General features: G+C 37.7%; 2 protein-coding genes across 5 annotated transcripts; one reads left to right on the forward strand and one right to left on the reverse strand.

The window, feature by feature from the left end:
* Positions 1-7,279: 7,279 nt before the first annotated feature.
* On the forward strand, positions 7,280-10,846 carry LOC113297639 (protein TIC 22, chloroplastic-like). Of its 4 annotated transcripts, none has more exons than XR_003333571.1 (9): positions 7,280-7,873; positions 7,992-8,054; positions 8,436-8,510; positions 8,647-8,697; positions 8,820-8,879; positions 8,968-9,039; positions 9,303-9,338; positions 9,423-9,600; positions 10,678-10,846. XR_003333571.1 is itself a non-coding variant. In XM_026546195.1 (8 exons), the coding sequence occupies exons 1-8, from the start codon at positions 7,445-7,447 to the stop codon at positions 9,513-9,515; spliced, it is 879 nt and encodes a 292-aa protein (XP_026401980.1). In that variant the 5' UTR covers positions 7,280-7,444; the 3' UTR covers positions 9,516-9,744. The 4 variants fall into 4 exon arrangements, 1 of the variants encoding a protein (XP_026401980.1); XR_003333566.1 differs by lacking the exon at positions 10,678-10,846 and adding an exon at positions 10,032-10,283; XR_003333564.1 differs by lacking the exon at positions 10,678-10,846 and adding an exon at positions 9,797-10,190 and having other exon boundaries at positions 7,281-7,873.
* Positions 10,089-12,946, reverse strand: LOC113297634 (probable LRR receptor-like serine/threonine-protein kinase At5g59680). Its single transcript, XM_026546174.1, has 8 exons — positions 12,241-12,946; positions 11,684-12,147; positions 11,457-11,592; positions 11,256-11,327; positions 11,072-11,140; positions 10,910-10,981; positions 10,735-10,806; positions 10,089-10,535 (listed from the first exon to the last, which is right to left on the reverse strand). The coding sequence occupies exons 1-8, from the start codon at positions 12,855-12,857 to the stop codon at positions 10,499-10,501; spliced, it is 1,539 nt and encodes a 512-aa protein (XP_026401959.1). The 5' UTR covers positions 12,858-12,946; the 3' UTR covers positions 10,089-10,498.
* Positions 12,947-20,349: the final 7,403 nt, after the last annotated feature.

The raw sequence follows: 20,349 nt of genomic DNA on the forward strand, positions 1-20,349 counted from the left end.
GGCTGCATCAATCAATGTGCTGTCGAACTCGACATCCTTCAAATGAGTGACGGTCAAGAGTCCCCAGTTCCCCTTGCTGGTTGCATCTTCCAGGAAAGATTAAGGTTCCGAAATCGTTTCCTTGTCTAGATACAAACGCCTGCCTGATACAATGCGATTGAGGGCTGCAAATATATCTTGACGTTGTGCCTTGGAGAAATACAAGATTTCGCATAAATTCTCCATCATACACTGTACAGTCTTGCAAACAGAATCCCCGGAAATCATGCAACTCCTAATAGGAAGAGGATCTCTATGAACACTTTCGTTTCCTAATTGGAGTTCTCCTGCTTCTACCTTTTCTCTGAAAATACGCTTCAATTTGTTGCAATCACTGGTTGGGTGATGGACGAACCTATGATAACGTCAGTACCTGGGATTTGCCATTTCTTCCTCAGTCGGCGGATGTCTGATAGGAGGTAGCTTGATCGCGTTGTCTTGAATCCATGCTTCCAAGAGCTCTATGACTTCATTCATGGGAAAGGGGAAGTCTGGGACCGTGTCTCCAGCTTCTTGCACAGGATTTTTGTCTACACTCTTCCGGGACGGGGTTGTCTGCACTGGTGCTGCACGCTTGGGTTGTTGTTCTGCTTCCGGAGCTTTCCTTTTTCCTCCTTCGCCCACCACACTCACAGAAAGACCGGTGTTATATTGCTTGTTAATGAGACGCTTGCTTCCTCGACTCTCACTCACAAAAAGTCGTTTGGATGCTCGTTGTTTCGTTGAAACATTCTCCCCAAGTCTGAAAAGGTGATCTGCTCAGACACGAAGAAATACTTCCTGTAGAAGGCACTGACTATCTCACTCCAATTGGATATGCTGTTAGGTGCGATGTTGTTGTACCAGGTGTACGCTCTTCCAGTAAGTGACTTTGAGAACTCTTTCAGGCGGAGAACATGATTATATTCGTGTTCCCCTAAAGATTCCAAAAACCGAGAGATGTGTTCAGGAGCGTTACCAGTACCATCATAAAGGGAGAAATGAGGAGAGGTGTATCCTCTTGGAAGGGGAATTCGTTGCACATCCTGAGGGTATGGAGGTTGATGCTGGTGCATGTCCATTGGATTTACTTTGACCCGGTTTTGGAGGAGTCTCTCCAGGTCCTCACGCGTAAGGAAGTCGGATGGTTGGTCCCTTTCCCTTGGACGTTCAGGAGCAACACGAGCTTCTTCATTCATGTAGGCCCGCGCCGTTGAAGTGCCTACTCCGGGTGTATTGACTGCACTCATTGTTGGATCCAGGGTTGTCGTGACTCTCGTGGAAATCGCTCGGTTAATGTCTTGAGAAAAGTGAGTACCTCTTTCTGAGTCGTAGCCATGTCCGTTTGGGCTCTAGCAAGAACTTCTTGTCTTTCCATCAAATCCACCATTGTAATAGGGGGTTGTCCTCCTCTGGCTCCCCCATCTCCTCGTCCTGACGGAGGAGTGGAAGTTGCTCTGGTGACGACTGGAGGAGTTACACTTGAAGAAATGCCGGGGTTTACATCTGCTCTAGCTCTGGTGATAGGAGGTGTCACGCCCAATGGAATATCTCCTGCTCCGCTGGTGTTGGTGGTATATGACGTAATTCCACGAGATGCATTGATCGCATTGACGGGCTGTACGGTAACGCCACTGACCGGGATATCGACGCCGAGAGTGCTGTCAGCGCTAGTTCCGTCGGGATTGGTTGCTGATCCATACCTAAGATCCACCATTTTGAAGTCAGTAAAATTGAACTGGGTATTGAAGAAATTGACTTCACAACCGAGAGATTAATCTCCCACTGTGGTCGCCAATTGTTTATGGGTGAAAACTGTTTTTACTGGTTTTGGTAAATTTGGGTGTATGGATGAGAAATGAATCTAAACCCTAAACAAATACACTGCACGGGAGCGCTATTGATTCGAGAGATCAATCTATAAAATTCTGGCCTAAACCAAGAAATGGCCATTCCAGACTTGCTTCGATCACAAAGTGAAGGGGATGGGGTTGACTTAGGGAGGGAAGCGAAGAAGGTGTTGAGATTATGAAGGTGTTGGATATTTATGACTTGTATCAGAATGATGAACTGGCTTGCACAACGGAATCTATCAGTTCTGGGTGTTTTCTGGATACTGTGACAACACTTAATTTCTCTGTGTTGTTTGAAGATAGGTCGAAAGAACCTATTTATACAAGTCATTTGAGCGCAATCTTCATCTCGTAGGAAGTGGAGGAAGTTAAGTGATGGAATAGTGGGGTCGTGTAGGTGATTGTCACACGATCACGCCTTTACCCACTTCCCTCATCATCGTTAACTGTCCATGCCTCCTAACAAGTTCTCTTAATGGGCACGTTGCACGTCGCACGCTGTAAACCGCCATACCAATACCCCAGTAAGTATCCCCCAGTTTGTGACATGTTTGATGTCTCGAATGAGTGGGCTAGGTCGTGGGACCCACCGCAAGAAATAGCATACGGTGCTATTAAATTAAATAACTGAGTTATTTATGGAATTGATATTCATGAAATATCGTGTATGCTCGATGCATGTAATGCATCGCTTTAAAGCAAGCAGCTCAAAACAATCGATATGCATAAATCATCGCTGTTTTAAAGCTTGATTGAATAAGTCGCGGATTAAGCGTCTTAAAATGGCAGCACGTCCAACCGTCTTCAAGTGATCGTTTGGAAGCCGTATGGGCGGGCCGCCATTTGGTCGATCACTCTCTGTGGCAGAGTGGCGGACGGTGATCATTGAGGCGCTTCATTGATAGCCTAATTTTTAATCCAAGCCGTCCGACCAAGCTGGCAAAGTTGGACAGACGAGATGATTTACGGCACATATTTGCTGCTGTTGATGGATTTAGAGGTGCGCAACATCCCCTCTTTGGCTTGACCAAATCTAAGCATGGGCGCTAATTTTGGTGGGACCGACCAGGCATGCGTGGAGGCGGTCCGCCAGCGTGCATGCCTATACCTCTCGGTCCCACAAAGATTCGACTTAGGCCACTCAATTTGACCGGCAAAGATGAGTGGTCGTGATCGATTTGCGATAGAAATACATTGCCGCAAAGATTTAAAAGCCATGTGGCATGCCACCTTTTGGGCGTGCGTTTCGAGGCGTCGGCCCTAGTCTGCATAGGCCGTCCGGTCACACGCAAAGGTGGGCCCATGTTGATCACGTTGACATCCTTGGGATCTCTTGAGTCTATATCTACACCCTCCGTTTAGGCTGGCGAAGATGGATGGTCATGATCGAACTACGACAGATGTGCATTGCCGCAAACCCTAATTAGGGTTTTGAATCAGTCACGCACAAGTGACTTTGGACAAACGGTTTGGCAAGCCATGACCTCCTTAGGGGAGATCGATCATGTGGGGCCCATGCTGGGTCGACGGTGAACTTGCGTGCACCTTTTTGATGGTCGTAAATGCGATCTAAGCCATCCAAATAGGCTGGATAAGTTGGATGGTTGTGATCGATTTAAGATACTAGTGAAATTCCGTGACCCTCAGAAGCATCACGCTTGCCATGGTTTGAGCAATCGTTCCATTGCTCCATGGCCTCGCCGTGAGAAAACCGATCCGGTGAAGGAGAAGTGGGCCCACCAACGTGTGTGTTAGCGCTTCCCTGATCATTCATGGGATGATCTAATCCGTCCAACCATGCTGGCGAAGTTGGACGATTGTGATGGTTATAAGACTGCACTGAACAGTCTATGCTCGTCGAGCTTCTCCCAAAACAGCGCGATCACTCAACTTTGGGTTGGCGTTTGATGGTGCTGGGGGAGTATGGTGATTGTTCGACCGACTAGGGCATAAGTGGGCCCGTCGGTGGTCATCACAACAATTGCCTATTTTTGCCAGGGTTTGGCTAGGCTTGTTAAATTGTGCGGCCAACTTGCGTGGCCACGATCGTTTCTGAGACTGATATGGACAGTCCAGATTTTCCTTAAGGGAATTAAATACGTTCGATCGAGCTGTCTTTAATCAAAGCGCGTCGATTCGAAATTATCTTTGTCATAGAGTGATGTAGCCTGTGTGGGTATTTCAGGCATGTCTCAATATTGGTACAGAGATTCATGCTACTCTGCTGACAGTGAACACTCAGTCGTCATGTTATGTCAATAAAGAGAGTTCGGCTGAGAACATAGCACGGAAAATACTAGGCAAATTATGCATTAATTAATAATGCTAATAAAATTCACGGAATATTTGGGATTATTGTTGCACGCACCATTCCGAGTGAACTTTGTGTATTTATTGAATTGCTTCGAATAAATAAAGTGAAGAGGTTTTCTGCACTCATCACTTATCAAACAGCTTTACCCTTTGCAGGATGTCAGGTCATTAAATTTGGTTTTACAATTTTAGCCCTGAACTAAAATCCACCATCAACACTTACGCCTCTTGAATCCTAGGTGATGTCCTTTACGGCCTAAGAGTTTCTTCAACTCAATTGAAGACTTTAAACCAATCTGCCTCCCACGGATAAGCTCTATATGTGTGATTTTCTTTTTGATCGTAGATCAAGGTGAGATTGGAAATGGAGAGCAATAGACAAAGTCTATAGCTAGCCTCAAAATCAGGACTTATGCTTCCCGAAGATCATTGTAGATTATTATATTCACCTCACAAGTAGTAAACCTGTGGAATCACAATGTATGATACGAAAAGAACTTTGCGATTTCTATCTATCTTGTTCGAGTGAGCAGATCAACAATCCAACAAGATCAGGATATACGAACTATCAAGATAAAATATAGTTGGACCTGGCTTCACGAATAACTATCAAGTCTTTTTAGTCGCTAAACCCTAAAAGGGTTTGAAGGAGAGGACGACTCTAGTTTACAACTAGGACACACAAAAGTAGTGTCAGGATTCAAAGATCCCAGTTGTGAGAAGTTCCCCTTTTATATACTTTCAATGTATAGGTTGTTTTAGGTTTAAGCTAAGATAGCTTTGGAACCAAGAAAACAATATCCATTGTTAGATCAATCTTTGAAATGAGTTTAACATACCAAGATATACACTCTGGTTAGGATGAACCGTAACAGAAGCATGTACAAAGACATTTTTCATGGACGGTTAGCCGAAACTAGCCGATTGAACCATAAGCTTAATCATTTTCATTAACACTTAAGACTTTAAGCTTGAATCACATAATGTGATCAATCATGTCTATATAGTGTCTTTAGAGATTTATTCAAATGCTAATTATCTCACATAAATAATTTTATGTGCATCTGAAAATATTCGACAGGGCAAGTACGTGTACTCTTCCTTGTTTGTGACTACTTTTGTCATGGTACATGTACCAGGTATCTGTACCCTTAAGACAAAAATTATTCAGAAACTCACAGACGGGTATAGATACCACACCAGTTTCAGAACCAACAGTTCTTTTACGGTATGCATACCGAGTATGCATACCATTCCTGGTTCACGAGCAACAGACTTTTTGAGGTATGGATACCGGGTATGCGTACCTAAAACTTATTGTCGACAATAACTATGCCGGTACGTGTACTAAGTACATGTACTGCGACTCCAGACCTATGACAGTTCTCTCAGTATGTGAACTGGAATACATATTGTCGTGTATCCAGATTTACAGTAGTTCTATATTTCTCTATAAATCAATTCGAAACATTCCCAAATAACATATATCACTGTTCCAGACTATTTTGAATGATAATCTTGAATCATGATTTAGATTATGAATAATAAATTTTTCTTAACCGAAATTCATCAAGTATGAACAAATGTTCATTAAGCTTAGTCATATATATTTCGAGGACTAATTACCAAGATAAACTTCACTCAAAATTCTTGATATGTTTGCAATAGTCTAATTAGTTATGCGACAACGTCTCGTAAATAGAAAGATGAGTATAACTTGAGAAATAGGTGGTTCAGTCTCCACTTACCTTTTGTTGAAAAATAACTCCAAAAGCTTCGGTTGATCTTCGACATCAAACGGTAGAACACAGTGATGCCCGATTCTCAACTACATCTTCTATCCTAATCTGAGACTTAACTAATTGTATACTAGAAATCAAGATATAGTTTTGATCAACTAAATTTGACAACTAGCTTGATATATCAATACTTGTGAGTTCGAACGAGCAATGTTCTAACAACATCTCTTTGGAGTAAGGGTTCAACAAAGGGAGATGTCAATTTGTTATCCTCTTTTTATGTGATGAAAATGGTTACATACATCCTTATAAAATTATCATCTAGAACAATAAAATTCATCATATCAATAAGGAAGAATATAAATCTATGCGGTCCTCCCAGTTGTTAAGAAGAGGGAGGCACAAGACAACACAATCATGTTTTGTTGTGATGAGCATGTTTTGGCTCATCACGGATTATGAAATCCTTTTGCCTTAAATTTGTATTTGAATTTATATCATCCTTAATCCTATTTTACTCTGTGGAAGAACTGTTGTTGGAAGAAGGAGTACCATTACCTGAAATCGCCGCCCTTTTTTCCCTTTTGATGGCACGTCTCAACCTGTTGATGAGAGATTTATATTCATAAATTCTTTTGTTTATCTCATCAATTGTTTCATTAGGATTTTTGTTGAAGTATGACACAATGCAATTTTGATGAAGAATTAATGATGAAGTATTCTTCAATTAACAAGTTTGTTTCTTAGAGATTTTATTCTTCATCCCACTAGACTTGTGAAGAAGAAGAAGAATCTTTTGCAGGGCAGAGACTGATACATGAATAATATTCATAAATCTAAAAATATAGAATGAAATCATAATAACATAACAACATTATTGAGAAACTTTATCAAATGCGACATCAGAAAACACAAACCGATTAACATCACAAGAAAAACATTGTCGTTAATGAACAAAAAATCATAATTTTTTATATTTTTTTGGCTCCCTTATATATGTGCAGTTGGATGGCTGAGATGCCGGAAAATTGTTTTAGTTGTCGCATCGTCTTTAAAATCATGTAAACACATGTAAGAACGCGACACCAAATCTCAACCGTCCAAAATTAAGTCTCATCAATCTAACAGCCAAATAATATAGGTGGTGTCAACCATCCGTCAACCACCTACCTAATTTGCATCATACGTTCTCCATCAACGCACCACGTACCATAAAATTTCATCCAACATGTACGAATGGTTTTTCTTTGAACTAATAAGAAAGTATTGGTCACGCTTACCTGAGAAAAAAATCTAAGCTTTACGCTGTTAGTTATATTTGGGAGTGAGCAATAGTATTGAGTATTTAGGTTGCGGTGAAAAAGTGATAATATCTCTTGTAAAAAGGGAGGGTGTATAGATCAGTAGGAAACTTTTCTCACTCATGAGTCGCTTCATCATTAATCTCATCCGGATGTAAAACTCATTTAGGCGTCTTTAACATAAATACTGTGGGTCTTAACTTTAAGCCCTGGAAAACAAATGGCGGATTTATCTTTTCCTCAATCAGCAATGGAAAACCCTAAAACACCACTTTCAACAATCTCTACTTTCGTTCACCAACATTTTATGCGATTAGGGTCTGAATTTTCGAATCGATTTGAAGAAGGAAAACGATTTGTAGTAGAGAATGTGGTTACAAAATTTCCCCAAAAGCATCGTTCTGCACTGTCTCAATTTGCTTCAGTAAATCAAGAACTAGGGTTTAGTACTCATCATCATCCTCAAGCTAAGCACGCATTTGATATCGCTTTAAGTGCTGATTATGTGGCTAAAACATTAGCTGGAACTTCTGTTTATACTGTTAGCAATATGAATAATGAATTTGTTCTTATTTCGGATCCTAAAAGTGTTAAATCATTAGGTCTTCTTTTTTTTAGACAAGAAGATGCCGAAACCCTTCTTGCCCAGGTCAGTAATACCAGAAAGTATTCATCTTTTTGATGCATATTGGTTGTAATTTCAGGAAATTATAAATGTTGGTTGTAATTTCAGGAAATTATAAATGTTGTTTTTGGTGTTACTTTAGGTTCAGTTAAAGCAACCTGGTTTAGGGAGAGGAGCTAGAGTTGTTCCGATCACGCTTGATCAGGTAAACATTTTTCACTCGATGTTGGCTACATTGTTTGAGTCTTCGAGAAACTATTGCAAGAATGAATTAATAAAGAATTTGTTGCTCAGACTCACTAATGAAAATTAATGAAAATCTAGCAATGTTTTCTCAATTGAAAACTAAGCTCACTATGGCTTTTCTTGGTGTTCTAGCAATGTTTTCTCAATTGAAAATTAAGCTCACTATGGCTTTTCTTGGTGTTCACTAGACTTGACCGGTTTAGATATTAATCTCACATTAGCATACCTTATGCCAGTATGAGAAGTAGAGAAAGTTTGGTATTAGGTTAACTGTAACCACTTGAAGTAAGGTTTTATGTCTATTGACACTACACTTTGTTAACCTTTTTGCTCAATGTAGGTCTATATGTTGAAGGTTGAAGGAATTGCATTCAGATTTCTCCCTGATCCAGCGCAAATAAGGAATGCGTTAGAGGTTAGATATAGCTTCATAACGTAGTGGTTGTTTGGATCATTCTTTGTTTCTATTCTTAGATTGTTCTTTCTGGCTTTCTGACATGTGAATCTGAATCATTTTGGGATCGTTCTCACATATTTTTCTTAATTTCTAGCTCAAAGCAGCAGATCTTAAGAGTGGATTTGATGGGGTGCCTGTGTTTCAGGTATGTGATTAACTCAATGTTTTGTGAGATTACTTATCTTTGAGGTTGGCTACATGTGTACCATAGATTGTAATATCGAATTGTCCTGGCAACACTTAATATGCGGTTATGTTCATTTGCAGTCAGATCTTCTGGTTGTGAAAAAGAAGAACAAACGCTACTCCCCGATATACTTCCAAAAGGTTTGTTGACCAATAGGTTTCTCCTTAATCATTGCTATTTTACTGAAAACATAATTTTTTACCGTTTGGTTGGTTCTTTGTCATTCAGGAAGATATAGAAAGAGAGCTCTCGAAAGTCTCTAGGGCGTCAAGAGGATCGGGTGTTTCTCAACACATTATGGTAACACAGATTCTATACCGGAAATTCTCAAAGTTTCTCAGCTGTCGTTGTGATTTATCTTTAGTTACCTTGGATTACTTGGTGAAGGATCGTTTATATACCGAAAGTAGTAGCAGGAAAAAAAAAAGATTAGGCAGCAAAAGTTATTCCCGCTGTTTCCTTCTTATTCTATTTCTATGGAGTATCTTATTCTATTTCTATGGAGTTTTCTGTATGAATTTTTAATTTTTAATTTCTTTTACAATATTCACTTCTTTCTACAGGTTGGAAGTTTGGAAGATGTGCTGAAAAAGATGGAGGTAATGTAACTAATTATGTGAATACAGTTTATCAAATGTGGGGTTTTTGAGATTAATACAGCATGACTTATCTGTCTATTGCAGGTAAACGATAAAAATTCGGGCTGGGAAGATCTGATCTTCATCCCACCTGGTAAAAGCTATTCCCAGCACCTTCAAGAAGTGGCCTCAGCATAATTTTGGACCTCTATATATCTTCCATCAGCCATATTAAGGATCTAGAGGCAGGCAACTGCATTGCATATTTAAGGTCCCTATGAAGGTCAGTAACAAATCATAAGCACGTTATACATAGCAATGATTGCTCGAAATTTGTGTTTATTTTTCTCTGTATTTCGACTCATTTCCTGGTTTAAGAACAACACTTTGCCTGACATACCTTCTATTCTTGCTTCTAACTGTTGCATCCCGATTCCTCTAAAATCATTTGCTTATATATTCTATTTGTCGATATTCAGATTATAGAGTATAAGTCAAAGTTAGAGATATTCTGGAGGAATTACACAAACTAATATGAGTTTTCTCTCTGGAGCCAACTTCAGATATAAAATGCCAACTTCTCAACTCCTCTTGTGTTTTGTTTCCATACAGTTGAAGTGGTTTTAACAGTGTTCTATTTATTAATGCGTACTTGTGGTGTGTAAGCATCACATTTATCAGTCATTATCTTATGGTTTCTTTTTGACATGTTAGGTAGCTCTTCTTGGCATGATACTGCTGATATTTACATTAGTTTGGCTTTTCACATGATGTCCATCAATTTGTTATCTGTATGTATCATACTTCCTTGTACAATTTGCAATCGTGCTATAGGGAAGATCTGATATTTATATGTTCCATACATATGGACCACTATTATAATGTAATACAATACATGAGTTCTAGGGTAAACACATTGTACCGTGTGAACCATCATAAATCAATGCAGAAATCCTGTTAGCATATATGAAGCATGATCTTCAATGGTCCACTGAACTACTTCATTTTCATCTTCAGTTCTCTCCTCTTTCTTCTTTGGCCAACAACATTCTCTTAGTTGCAGTGTGACTCGAATCCCATATAGTGTGCCACAGTTTTGAAGTCCAGTATGGAACAGAGCTCCCATTGCCCCCTTATATCTCTATAGAACACATATTCAACTCTCCCATCTCATGCTTTTATTACGCAGAGTTGGTAAGATGATTTCCAGGAGTGACTCTGTAACACAAGAAAAAATGCTGTTAAAGAAAAAGAACAGCATGAACTATTGTTTTCCATTTTAGATATAAAAACTAACAAATTCGCCGACAAAGTTGCTTTGGGTTTGACTTGTTTGCAAATTCACATCATATCAATGCAGGAGAAACTGAATGAAGAAAGGGAAAGAATGGTTACAGAAATTGTGGTTTATACTTACTGAATATTAACTCCAGTTTTCTGTTTGATAGCATCTGGAATACTACCCTTGAGGTTATTGTTTTGGAGGAATCTGTTTTCATCAGACGAGGAAAAATTATTCGGTTTATCAAGCAAGTATAAGCTAGAGGCAGAATAGAGATGGCATCTTGACTCCAGAAACAGAAAAAACTTACATCTCTTGGAGCTTCGGCAGTTTTCCAAGTGATTGAGGAATTGATCCCTCAAATGCGTTGTTGTCCAAATGCCTTCACATTGAGTTAAAGAATTTTAAAATCAAAACCAGGTGAAACCAAACTTGGAAAAAGAAAAACGTGCACTGTGAAAAATAAACTTACAGGGAACCCAATTCTTTCAAAGAACTCATGTCTGGGATAGAACCGGATAGTTTGTTGCCACTGAGGCTTCTGCAGAATCATTAACAAATGACCATCTCAATCTCTAGTCTTAAATGCCAAAAAAACTGCACAATAAAGTGGGCTGAGGGTTTATTTACCCAACCAAAACAAAGTAGTTGCTTACAAGGTTTTGAGGGCAGTTAAATTGGCAATGCTCGGGGACAATGTTCCCACCAGTCCAAAGTTGGCGAGATTTCTGCAAGAAAATCATCATTTGAGTCACTGTTGTCAGAACATACAGCCCTTCACATCTTTGTAATGATTAACCCCCCTACATCTCCGTGCTACATTTTTGAATACTTTAGATTCATGGATAAGTACTCACATGTTAGAGACTCGGACGACTTTGTCGGTGGAACAGGTAACCCCTGTCCATGCGTGCTCTGGAGGTAAGCATGGATCACCCTTCCAATCAGGTGGTGGGTTATTAAAACTTCTCGCAATATCTTCCATTACGGCCGCTGTTACATTTGCGAACATTGTAAGAATATGTGAATCGAACTTGCTACATATAATCCCTAGCCATATATGGAGAGCAGGAGAGATACGTACTATCTCTGGCGAGTGTTCTTCCTCCTAGATGAATTATCTGAAAGACTTCCCCTGCACTAATTACAGGTCCTACCATGCTATCGTTCGAAGGTGCCAAGGTGATCTGTGTTAGCCCCGAAAGAGCCCACGATGTTGCATAAACAGTCACTCCAGTGGCTGTGACATTCAGATTGGTATAAAAGTTTTGCCCATTCACTAAAACATTGAACACTCTCCAACTATACCAACTCGGAGTGCGGTTATCTTGAAAGTAAAGTGCAATATAATAGTTGGCACTTGGCAGGGACACATTTGGCCATTGTATATTCAGCTCCTTGCCTCTGCTGGTTGTCAAACCAGTGGTGAACACAGCTGATGGCGGAAGGTTCCAAAAATCTGTTGAAGTTATATTAGAATGACTTTCAACCACAGGATTCGCGTCTTCAAATGGTTGCCAGTTTCGATTAAATTGATCATCTGGAAAACTAGTCTCAACATTCATAATATTACATTACAGTAATTGTAAACAACACATTCCGGGTTAGCTAGCATGGAGTTTTCATGTATATAATACATACCTAATGAGGTCACCATCGTATCCAAAGGAATGGCGAGCGACAGTAATGAGGCCATGATTGTTGAAATCGGTTGAATTGTACATTGAATTCTCCAAGTACTCTAATTCAAGAGCAGATATGAATGGGTTCGAGGTAGTGTGTTCATTTCTGGCAAGACAAATGCTTAACGTCTTGCCCAATGAAGCTGCAATGATTTCGTAATAAGAGCTAAGACCCATTGCATAATCTTCGGTTGTATTAACCGTACTCCATTTACTTCCTTCAATGATTTGATCAAACACGGGTGGCTCTTTACCTCCATCGTAACCTCCGTAATAATACGTCGTTCTTATCAAATATTTCCCTCCTTTGATCGTCGGGATGACAAAACAATATTTTTTTGCAGTCGTATCAGGAAAAAACCTCAAAGTAGCTAAAATTGGTGCCAAATCAGGATTGTCCAGAGTTGTTTTGTTCCCAACTTGAATGAAACCTTCATCTGTTATCCAATCTAGGTTGCCTACTTTGGTAGTCTCTGATGCGCCACAATTGAGAAGAAAACCTCTTGGGGCTGGACCAGCATGGATTTTAATTACAGGGATACTAACAAGCCATAGAAGAAAGATATTGAGAGACATTGCGAGAGGAAAGAAGAAGAAGAAGTTGTTGCAGGAGAGGTGGAATTAGCATTCAAAGTTTTGATTGGAAAATGGAAGGTTTGAAAGAGAGAAACCATGCATGCATTGTGGGATGAGGATGAAGGTTGGTTGTGCTTTGGGCTTGTGACACGTGGATGGATGTATCGGATTGTTGTTTTAAGGGTGTACAAATCAAGAGGGTGTTTGACCTAGACGTTGACCTAATAAGGGGTGTACAGGGAGGGGGGTAATGGCTCATGAAGTTGATAAGAGTTTAGGGGCCAACATTCACAACTACAAGGGCTGGACCTAATAATCTTGTAGTTAATGTCATTACTGCTGCTTTACGTGAAACCTAGACAAGACCCTTTTAAACTTTTTTACCAGATTGGGGTCTCTAGAAGGCTAGCTAGATGAAATAATCTCAAATTTTCTTTTTGACCTAATCCTTTAGATAATGAATTTGTTGAAGTGTGACATCGTATCGCACCATCGGTTACTAGAATCGTACACTTAAAAAGAAGACAACGAAACAAATTATTTGTTTTTGTAAGACAAATTCGTAAGGAAAGGAATGCGATGAAGATCTAGAAATGGACGGACCAACCAACAAGTTGTTGACGTGAGTGCAACATATGGTCCACTAGCTGTTGTAGTGCCTCGTGTAAAGCGAGGTTTCTCAATCGTGGTTGGTAAGTTCGTGAACTATCCGAACACGCACTCGCGCATTTTAGACGCATTTTTACAACCCCAAATCATATTCGCGATTTTTAATATTCCCGAATAGTTTGCAAACGTCACGAATCATTTTTCGCATTAATTCTGTAATTATTTAATCCCTATTTTACGGTGATTCCATCCTATTCATTATCTGTGAACTATCCGAACATGCACTCGCACATTTTAGACGCATTTTTACAACCCCGGTCATATTCGGGATTTTCAATATTTCTGAATAGTTCGCGAACTATTCGAAGTCACGAATTATTTTCCGCATTAATTCGACAATTATTTAATTCCTATTTTACGGTGATTCCACCCTGTTCATTGTATCCTCTTATACGTACATGTTTCTTTTTATTTTTGAAAGTAGAATATATCACCAACGACAGAGGGTTAATCCTTTGATTCAGACTCATTAGGAATCAAATCCTATTGATTTGTTCCGCCGATGACTGAATCTGCAGAATTGACACCATCTGATAAGAGTAAGAACTTAAGTTACAAACATTTTGAGCTTTGACAGTGTCGAAAGCAATCGAAGGAATTAAAAACAAAGGTACATGATTAAACCGGTAATCTGCTTGATCTGCTTGATCTTCTTTTCTTCCCTTTTTTGCTAGAAAATCAGCAACTTTGTTAGCACGACTGTCTTCATGTTGAAATACCAAAAAAGACTCTAATTTTGCAGCTGAAAGTTTGACTTCTTCTAAAATTGCTAAGCTTTGCCATTGAACTGAAACCTGTTTTCCTTGTAAAAAGTTAATAGTCACTTGGTTGTCTCCTTCTATGACCAGATTCTGCAAGTTGTTTTCTATGGCCTATCTTGTTGTGTGCAGAAGAGCTAGAGCTTCTGCTTCTTCTGCTGTTGATGCTCTGAAAACTCCCATTCCTGCTCCTTTTCCTGTACCTAGCCAATTACGCAGCACAAAATCAAAACCTGCATTAGTATTTTTGACACCCAAGAGGCATCACAATTTGGTTTGATGGTGTTTCTACTAGGAAATATCCAATGTATGTTCCTTGCAGTATTTTCCTTGTGTTTGTTTTGACTAATACTAGATTTATGAGGGTGCCAATATGTAAAATGACGTAGAATATCATTTGCAAGTTGTTCTGGTGTTCTCTCCTTTCTTCAAAGACCCTGAGACATCTCTCTTTCCAAATGAACCAACATTTGGTTGCAGCTAATGCCATAAAAATAGAATTAGTATCTCCTTTGAGCCATTCATTATAATTTTCCAACAAAGAAGAATTTGTAGAGTTATAAATTACTCCCTGTATAGGTATTGGGACCAAGTTCCAGACTGCTGTAGCATAATCACATTCAAAGAAAAGATGATAGGTTGATTATACAGCTTGTTGACAGAAAATGCACTGTTTTTCTACATCCAGATGTGAACCTAGTTTTTTTCTTGTTGGTAAAGTATCTTGTAGACACTTCCATGTAAAGAATTTGATTCTCTGAGAGGTGTCCATGTTCCATAAACCTTGCCAAAAGCTTTTAGTTTCTGGTGCAATTGATCTCATGGGATTTAACAACTTAGCATACAAATATTTGACAGAAAATTCACCATTTCTGGTAAGTAGCCATCTCAATTTATCTTTTTTCAACCTACCATCAGTCGAGCTATATAATCTGATATTCATGATTTCAGAGACTAAGGATCTGTCAAAAAGAGAAAGTAATAAAGATTCATTCCACTTCTTTGTGTCATGATTTATCAAGTCAGACACAAGTGTTATGTTGGAGTTATAAGAAATACAGTTGATCAAAGGTTGATCTCTATTGGGTAACCATTTGTCATTCCAAATGTTTATAGAGAAACCATTCCCTACTTCCCAGAAAAAGTATTTTTTATGTGTTCAATGCCTTGTAATATGCATTTCCATATCCAAGAAGCTGAAATATTTTTACCCCAGTTTTTTTGAAATATTTCCCCTTCAGAATTTTAGCCCAAAGATCATCTGGGCTACTAACTAATCCCCAAGCAATCCTACTGATCATGGCTTGATTAACTTTATTGGCCTCTTTGAAACCTAAGCCTCCCTGATTGATGGGTTTACATAAGAAGTCAAATGCTTTGATGTAGATTCCTTTGGAGTTAGTATTTTTACCCCACCAGAAGTCCCTCTGAATGTCATTGATTCTTTTGGTTATTGTTTTTGGTAAAACAAAGCAACCCATACTGAAAATAGGCATACTAGAAAGAATTGATTTCTTTAGGAAAATCTTACTAGACTGGGAGAGAACTTTAGCTAACCAGTTTTTGACTCTAAGTTCCATTTTCTCTATAATGTTATCAAAGGACTTCAGTTTAGATATATCTACAAAAAGTAGCACTCCTAAATAAGTGTCTTTAATGTTAATTTTCTTTATTTTCATCATCCTAGAAATTACACCTTTATGCTTGGTATGAACCTTTTTGCTGAAAAATAACCCCGATTTGTTGAAATTTATGACCTGACCTGAAGAGATACTGAATTGGTTTATGGCTTCTAGTAGATTTTTACAACTATGTAGATCAGCTTTAGTGAATAGCAGAAGATCATCTGCGAATAAAAAAAAATGAGAAATAGGTGGAGATTTTGGTGTGAGTTTTATGCCTGGAACTTGTTTAGTTGCTTCTAAGTGACAAAGTATCCTGGAAAATACTTCCATACAAAGAATAAATAGATAGGGAAATAAAGGATCTCTCTGTCTGATCCCCCTAGAAGGTTTAAATTCTTTACAAGGACTGTCATTCAATAAGACAGGAATAGAAGAGGTTGAGATGCATTGGAAAATTAAATTACACCAATGCTCTGAAAAACCAAAGGACTGTAAAGTTTTAATTAAGAATTGCCACTTTACTCTATCAAAATCTTTTGACATATCTATTTTAGCTCTTATATTTCCTGTTTTTTTCCTACTTTTCTTCATAGGATGGACAGTCTCATGAGCAACAATAATGTTGTCTGAGATTTGTCTAGAAGAGATAAAGGCAGATTGCAGAGGAGATATGATTTTTTCCAATGTCTTTTTGAATCTATTGGCTAACAAATTTGCTATTACTTTATAAGGGGTATTGCAGAGACCAATTGTTCTGAAGTCTGCAGGAGTTTTTGGATTCTTAACTTTAGGAATCAAGAAGAGAAAGGTTTGATTTAAGTCTGGGTGGAGTTTTCCATTCCTAAAAAAGTCTTGAACTACTGAGATCAGTTGAGTTCCAACTATTTCCAAATTATGTTGAAAAACGCTCACAGGGAAGCCATCAGGCCCTGAAGCTTTATTCGATTTTAGTTTCTTAACCACATCCCAAATTTCCTCTGAACTTGGAATTGCAGTTAAAGAAATGTTTTGTTCTAACGAGATGCATGGTTTGACATGCTTGAAAATTTCATTGCCTAAGTTATTAGAAGTTTCAGAGAAGAGATCAGAGAAGTAAGAAGTCAAAACTTCTTCTATGTCTTGCCTAGAGGAAACCACTATGTTATCTTTGTCTTGTATGCAGTCGGTATTGTTTCTTTTCCTTCTTTTCAAAGTAGTTACATGAAAAAAAATTGTACTTCTCTCCCCTAGAGCAATAGTATTGTTTCTAGATTGTTGTTTCGCAATCTCTTCCCGAGTATCATACAAGGCTTTTAGTTCAAGCAATTTTTTGTTTAAAAGCTCAGTATTGGCAATCTCTATAGGTTTAGCTGAAATTATGGCAATCTGTTTTAAAAGTAACTTTATTTTTTTGTTTGGTTTCCCAATTTTTTTTTTTCCATTCACTTAGATTTTCTTCCAAAACCAAAATATTCTGAAGTAAGTCTTCTGCAGGGGAAGAAATACTATGATTCCAATATTGTTTTATTACTTCTAAACATCTTGGTTCTTTAAGCCAAGTATCGTAAAACTTAAAAGTATGACTTTGACCCATATTATATGTGTTCAGACTTAAACAGATAGGTCCATGATTTGAGCCTATAACAACTAAGTTTTGAAGAGAAGCTCCCTAAAATTCTATAATCCACTCTGCATTAGCAAGAGCTCTATCAAGCCTCTGCTTGATATTTGCAGCACCTTTTCTTTTATTGTTCCAAGTAAATATATTTCCCTTGAACCCTAAGTCTTCTAATCATGTTCTATTTATGAGATTTAGAATTATCTCTACTTTTTTCCTATCAAAAGGAAATCCTTCCTCTTTTTCTTCACTATTGAAAATAATGTTAAGGTCCCATATTACCAACCATGGCATTTTGCTTAGATTAACTTTGTATGCTATCTCTTCTAGGTATCCCATAATTTCAAGTTTATGTTCATGCTTAGGAGCACCATAAAAGCATGTTAGAAGCCATTCTTTAGAGTTGAATTTATTTTTTACTGTGACATTGATCATATTTAGGTTCCACTGAACTACTTTAAAGTGGAAACCATCTACCCAAGCAATTGCTAAGCCTCCAGCAATTCCATATGGATCAACAGTGTGGGTATTGGGAAAGTAATTCAGAATGCTTCTCATTAAGCATCTTTTTCAGACAGAAATAAAATGTCAGGTTTCTCAATTTCTAGCAATGTTCTTAAATGTTGTTTAGTATTTTTCTGACCACAACCCTGTTTGCTGGTGATTATGTTCCACAATTTTTATATACACCATTTGAATCATGGATTTTCATACAATATACGACAAACAATCGTAAATAATAGCATTCAAGTGATTTTTAATAATAAAACTAAAAAATATTTTTTATAGTAAAATATATGTCGAATTTTACGTGTCGAATTGAGATATGTTGAACGCATTAAGCAAGAATATACGCATTTCCGCATTTTTCATAAATTACGCATTATTGACCGCATATTTGACCGAACTAATATTTCGTCCAGCCGATTAGTGAACGCATTTTTACCAATTCGAATTTTAAAGTTGAAAACGATGTTAGTAATTCCGCGAGCGACAAAAAATTGGATCGACAAAAGTGAATATCCTTATGAATGAAAAAAATATTCATTTAGTGAGGTTATTTATTTATGATAACTGAATATTTATTTATTTAGAGATTAATTTTTCCTTTTTACATATGTAATTCTGATGTTTCCGAACCAGAAGTTGGTCAATTAGGAGAAGATATTTAAGAATTAACTAATGCCATTTCTAACTTATGCTACAGAAATATCAGAATTATGCAGTTACAGAATATCACACGGAAAAAGAAATTATCGAGTCAATAATAAATTATGAGAATGATCCTGAACTAGATAACAATAGCGCCATGCCAAATATGTCATTAAAAGAGGCATTATAGGCAGTAATCATCATAAAAAAGGACTTGCTATAATGAGAGAAAGATAATCCCAAAAGTTATACATGCATTACAAAATATTAAGGATGTGATGCATTTTAACTTAGGTGGAAGGAAAAAACAATCAACTTTAAATGCATTTTTTGAGCAAAAATGACTTCTTATAGGAACATTGTTGATGGATGGAGTATCTTGGTTTGTTTACATGTGTATTTTGTGATTGTAATCAGTGATTATTCATTTATATTTACATAGAGCCTTTTAAGGACTCAATATTTTTTGAATCATTGATGTATTTAACAAGGTTATTTAGTCCCTTTCCCAAGTCGGGATCGAAGGAAATTATTAAGTTAGCAAGGTTATTCATTTGTCAAGGTTAGACTATATATGGGTTTTATGAATATTTACCATTTTTCTTGTTTTACCCTTTACTTTTGATGGAGATAAAAAATATTAAAGTAATTTAAGTGTAATATTACTATCGTAGGTTGGGTACATTTGGAAAGAGTCATCTAGAAAATAAGACTTATGCCTATCTAGATGGACAACCAAAAACTAATTCTCTACCTATATAACTTGGACGAAGGGAGTATATGTTAGGTTAGTGTAATCAGTTAGCTTACTTAGTTGATTTATGATTTTATATATAAGGTTTGGTAATAATCCAGAGAGAGTGTGTGTGAAGTAGTACTATAAGTTTTTTTTTTTAGGGGGGGGGGGAGTTAGGGTTTTGAGAATTTTGTATGATGAGAGGTTCCAATCATAATTTTGAAGCAGGGAATGTTCTTCGCCTGCTATAGATGAATCTCTATGCACTAATCTTCCAAAAGATTCACAAATGGATTACATGAATGAGATTCACTTTTTATTTTCTTCAAATCCAAAATGACTACGTAAATGATGAATATTTTCATCCAAATGAAGAATCAAATGACCCAGGTGAAGAATTGGGAGCTACAAATAATCAGGTTCACGTCTTACGTGGTGGGGATCATCGGGCTGAGTTGAGGAAAGAAAAGCTTTGTGACTCGGCGATTGACTCAGTCTCAAAAAAAAATTCAGATTCATTTTTTCGTTTTCAACACTCATTAATTCAGGTGTTCTTGGGTGAATCTTAGTAGTAAGAGCAATGATTGGCGTTGATTTAATCATCAGTTTTAGATTAATATGTCTGAATCACCGGAAAAGCCGATTACTAAATCTATTTCGCAAAATTCTGCAGAAGATGATTTAGCTAGGGTTTCGAAATGGATAAATCAAATTTCTCGATTGGTAAAAAAGGAAATGACCCATCTCTTTTCATTCCGGAAGATGTAATTCAGGCAAGTTTGGATGAATGGAAATTTAGTCTTATTGGAAGATTAGATTTCGTGAAGTTAAAATTGGAGGTGGCTGAGGCTGCCTTGAGAAGTCAATGAAAATTTTCAGGTAACTGCAAACTCATTCCTCTTGGTAAAGGTTTCTTCATTATTAAGCTTGAATGTGAGAAAGATCAGATGTATGT

The sequence above is a fragment of the Papaver somniferum genome, chromosome 1, assembly GCF_003573695.1.
Source record: "Papaver somniferum cultivar HN1 chromosome 1, ASM357369v1, whole genome shotgun sequence".
NCBI lineage: Eukaryota > Viridiplantae > Streptophyta > Magnoliopsida > Ranunculales > Papaveraceae > Papaver > Papaver somniferum.

What these genes read in the sequence shown, in the direction of transcription:
- LOC113297639 (XM_026546195.1), top strand. Translation starts at nt 7,445, where the DNA reads ATGGCGGATTTATCTTTTCCTCAATCAGCAATGGAAAACCCTAAAACA. An exon ending in CCCCGATATACTTCCAAAAG is followed by an intron (nt 8,880 to 8,967) that starts GTTTGTTGACCA and finishes TTTGTCATTCAG; the next exon opens with GAAGATATAGAAAGAGAGCT. An exon ending in GTGTTTCTCAACACATTATG is followed by an intron (nt 9,040 to 9,302) that starts GTAACACAGATT and finishes TTCTTTCTACAG; the next exon opens with GTTGGAAGTTTGGAAGATGT.
- LOC113297634 (XM_026546174.1), bottom strand. Translation starts at nt 12,857, where the DNA reads ATGTCTCTCAATATCTTTCTTCTATGGCTTGTTAGTATCCCTGTAATT. An exon ending in TTAACTGCCCTCAAAACCTT is followed by an intron (nt 11,141 to 11,255) that starts GTAAGCAACTAC and finishes ATGATTCTGCAG; the next exon opens with AAGCCTCAGTGGCAACAAAC. An exon ending in AAAACTGGAGTTAATATTCA is followed by an intron (nt 10,536 to 10,734) that starts GTAAGTATAAAC and finishes CTTGTGTTACAG; the next exon opens with AGTCACTCCTGGAAATCATC.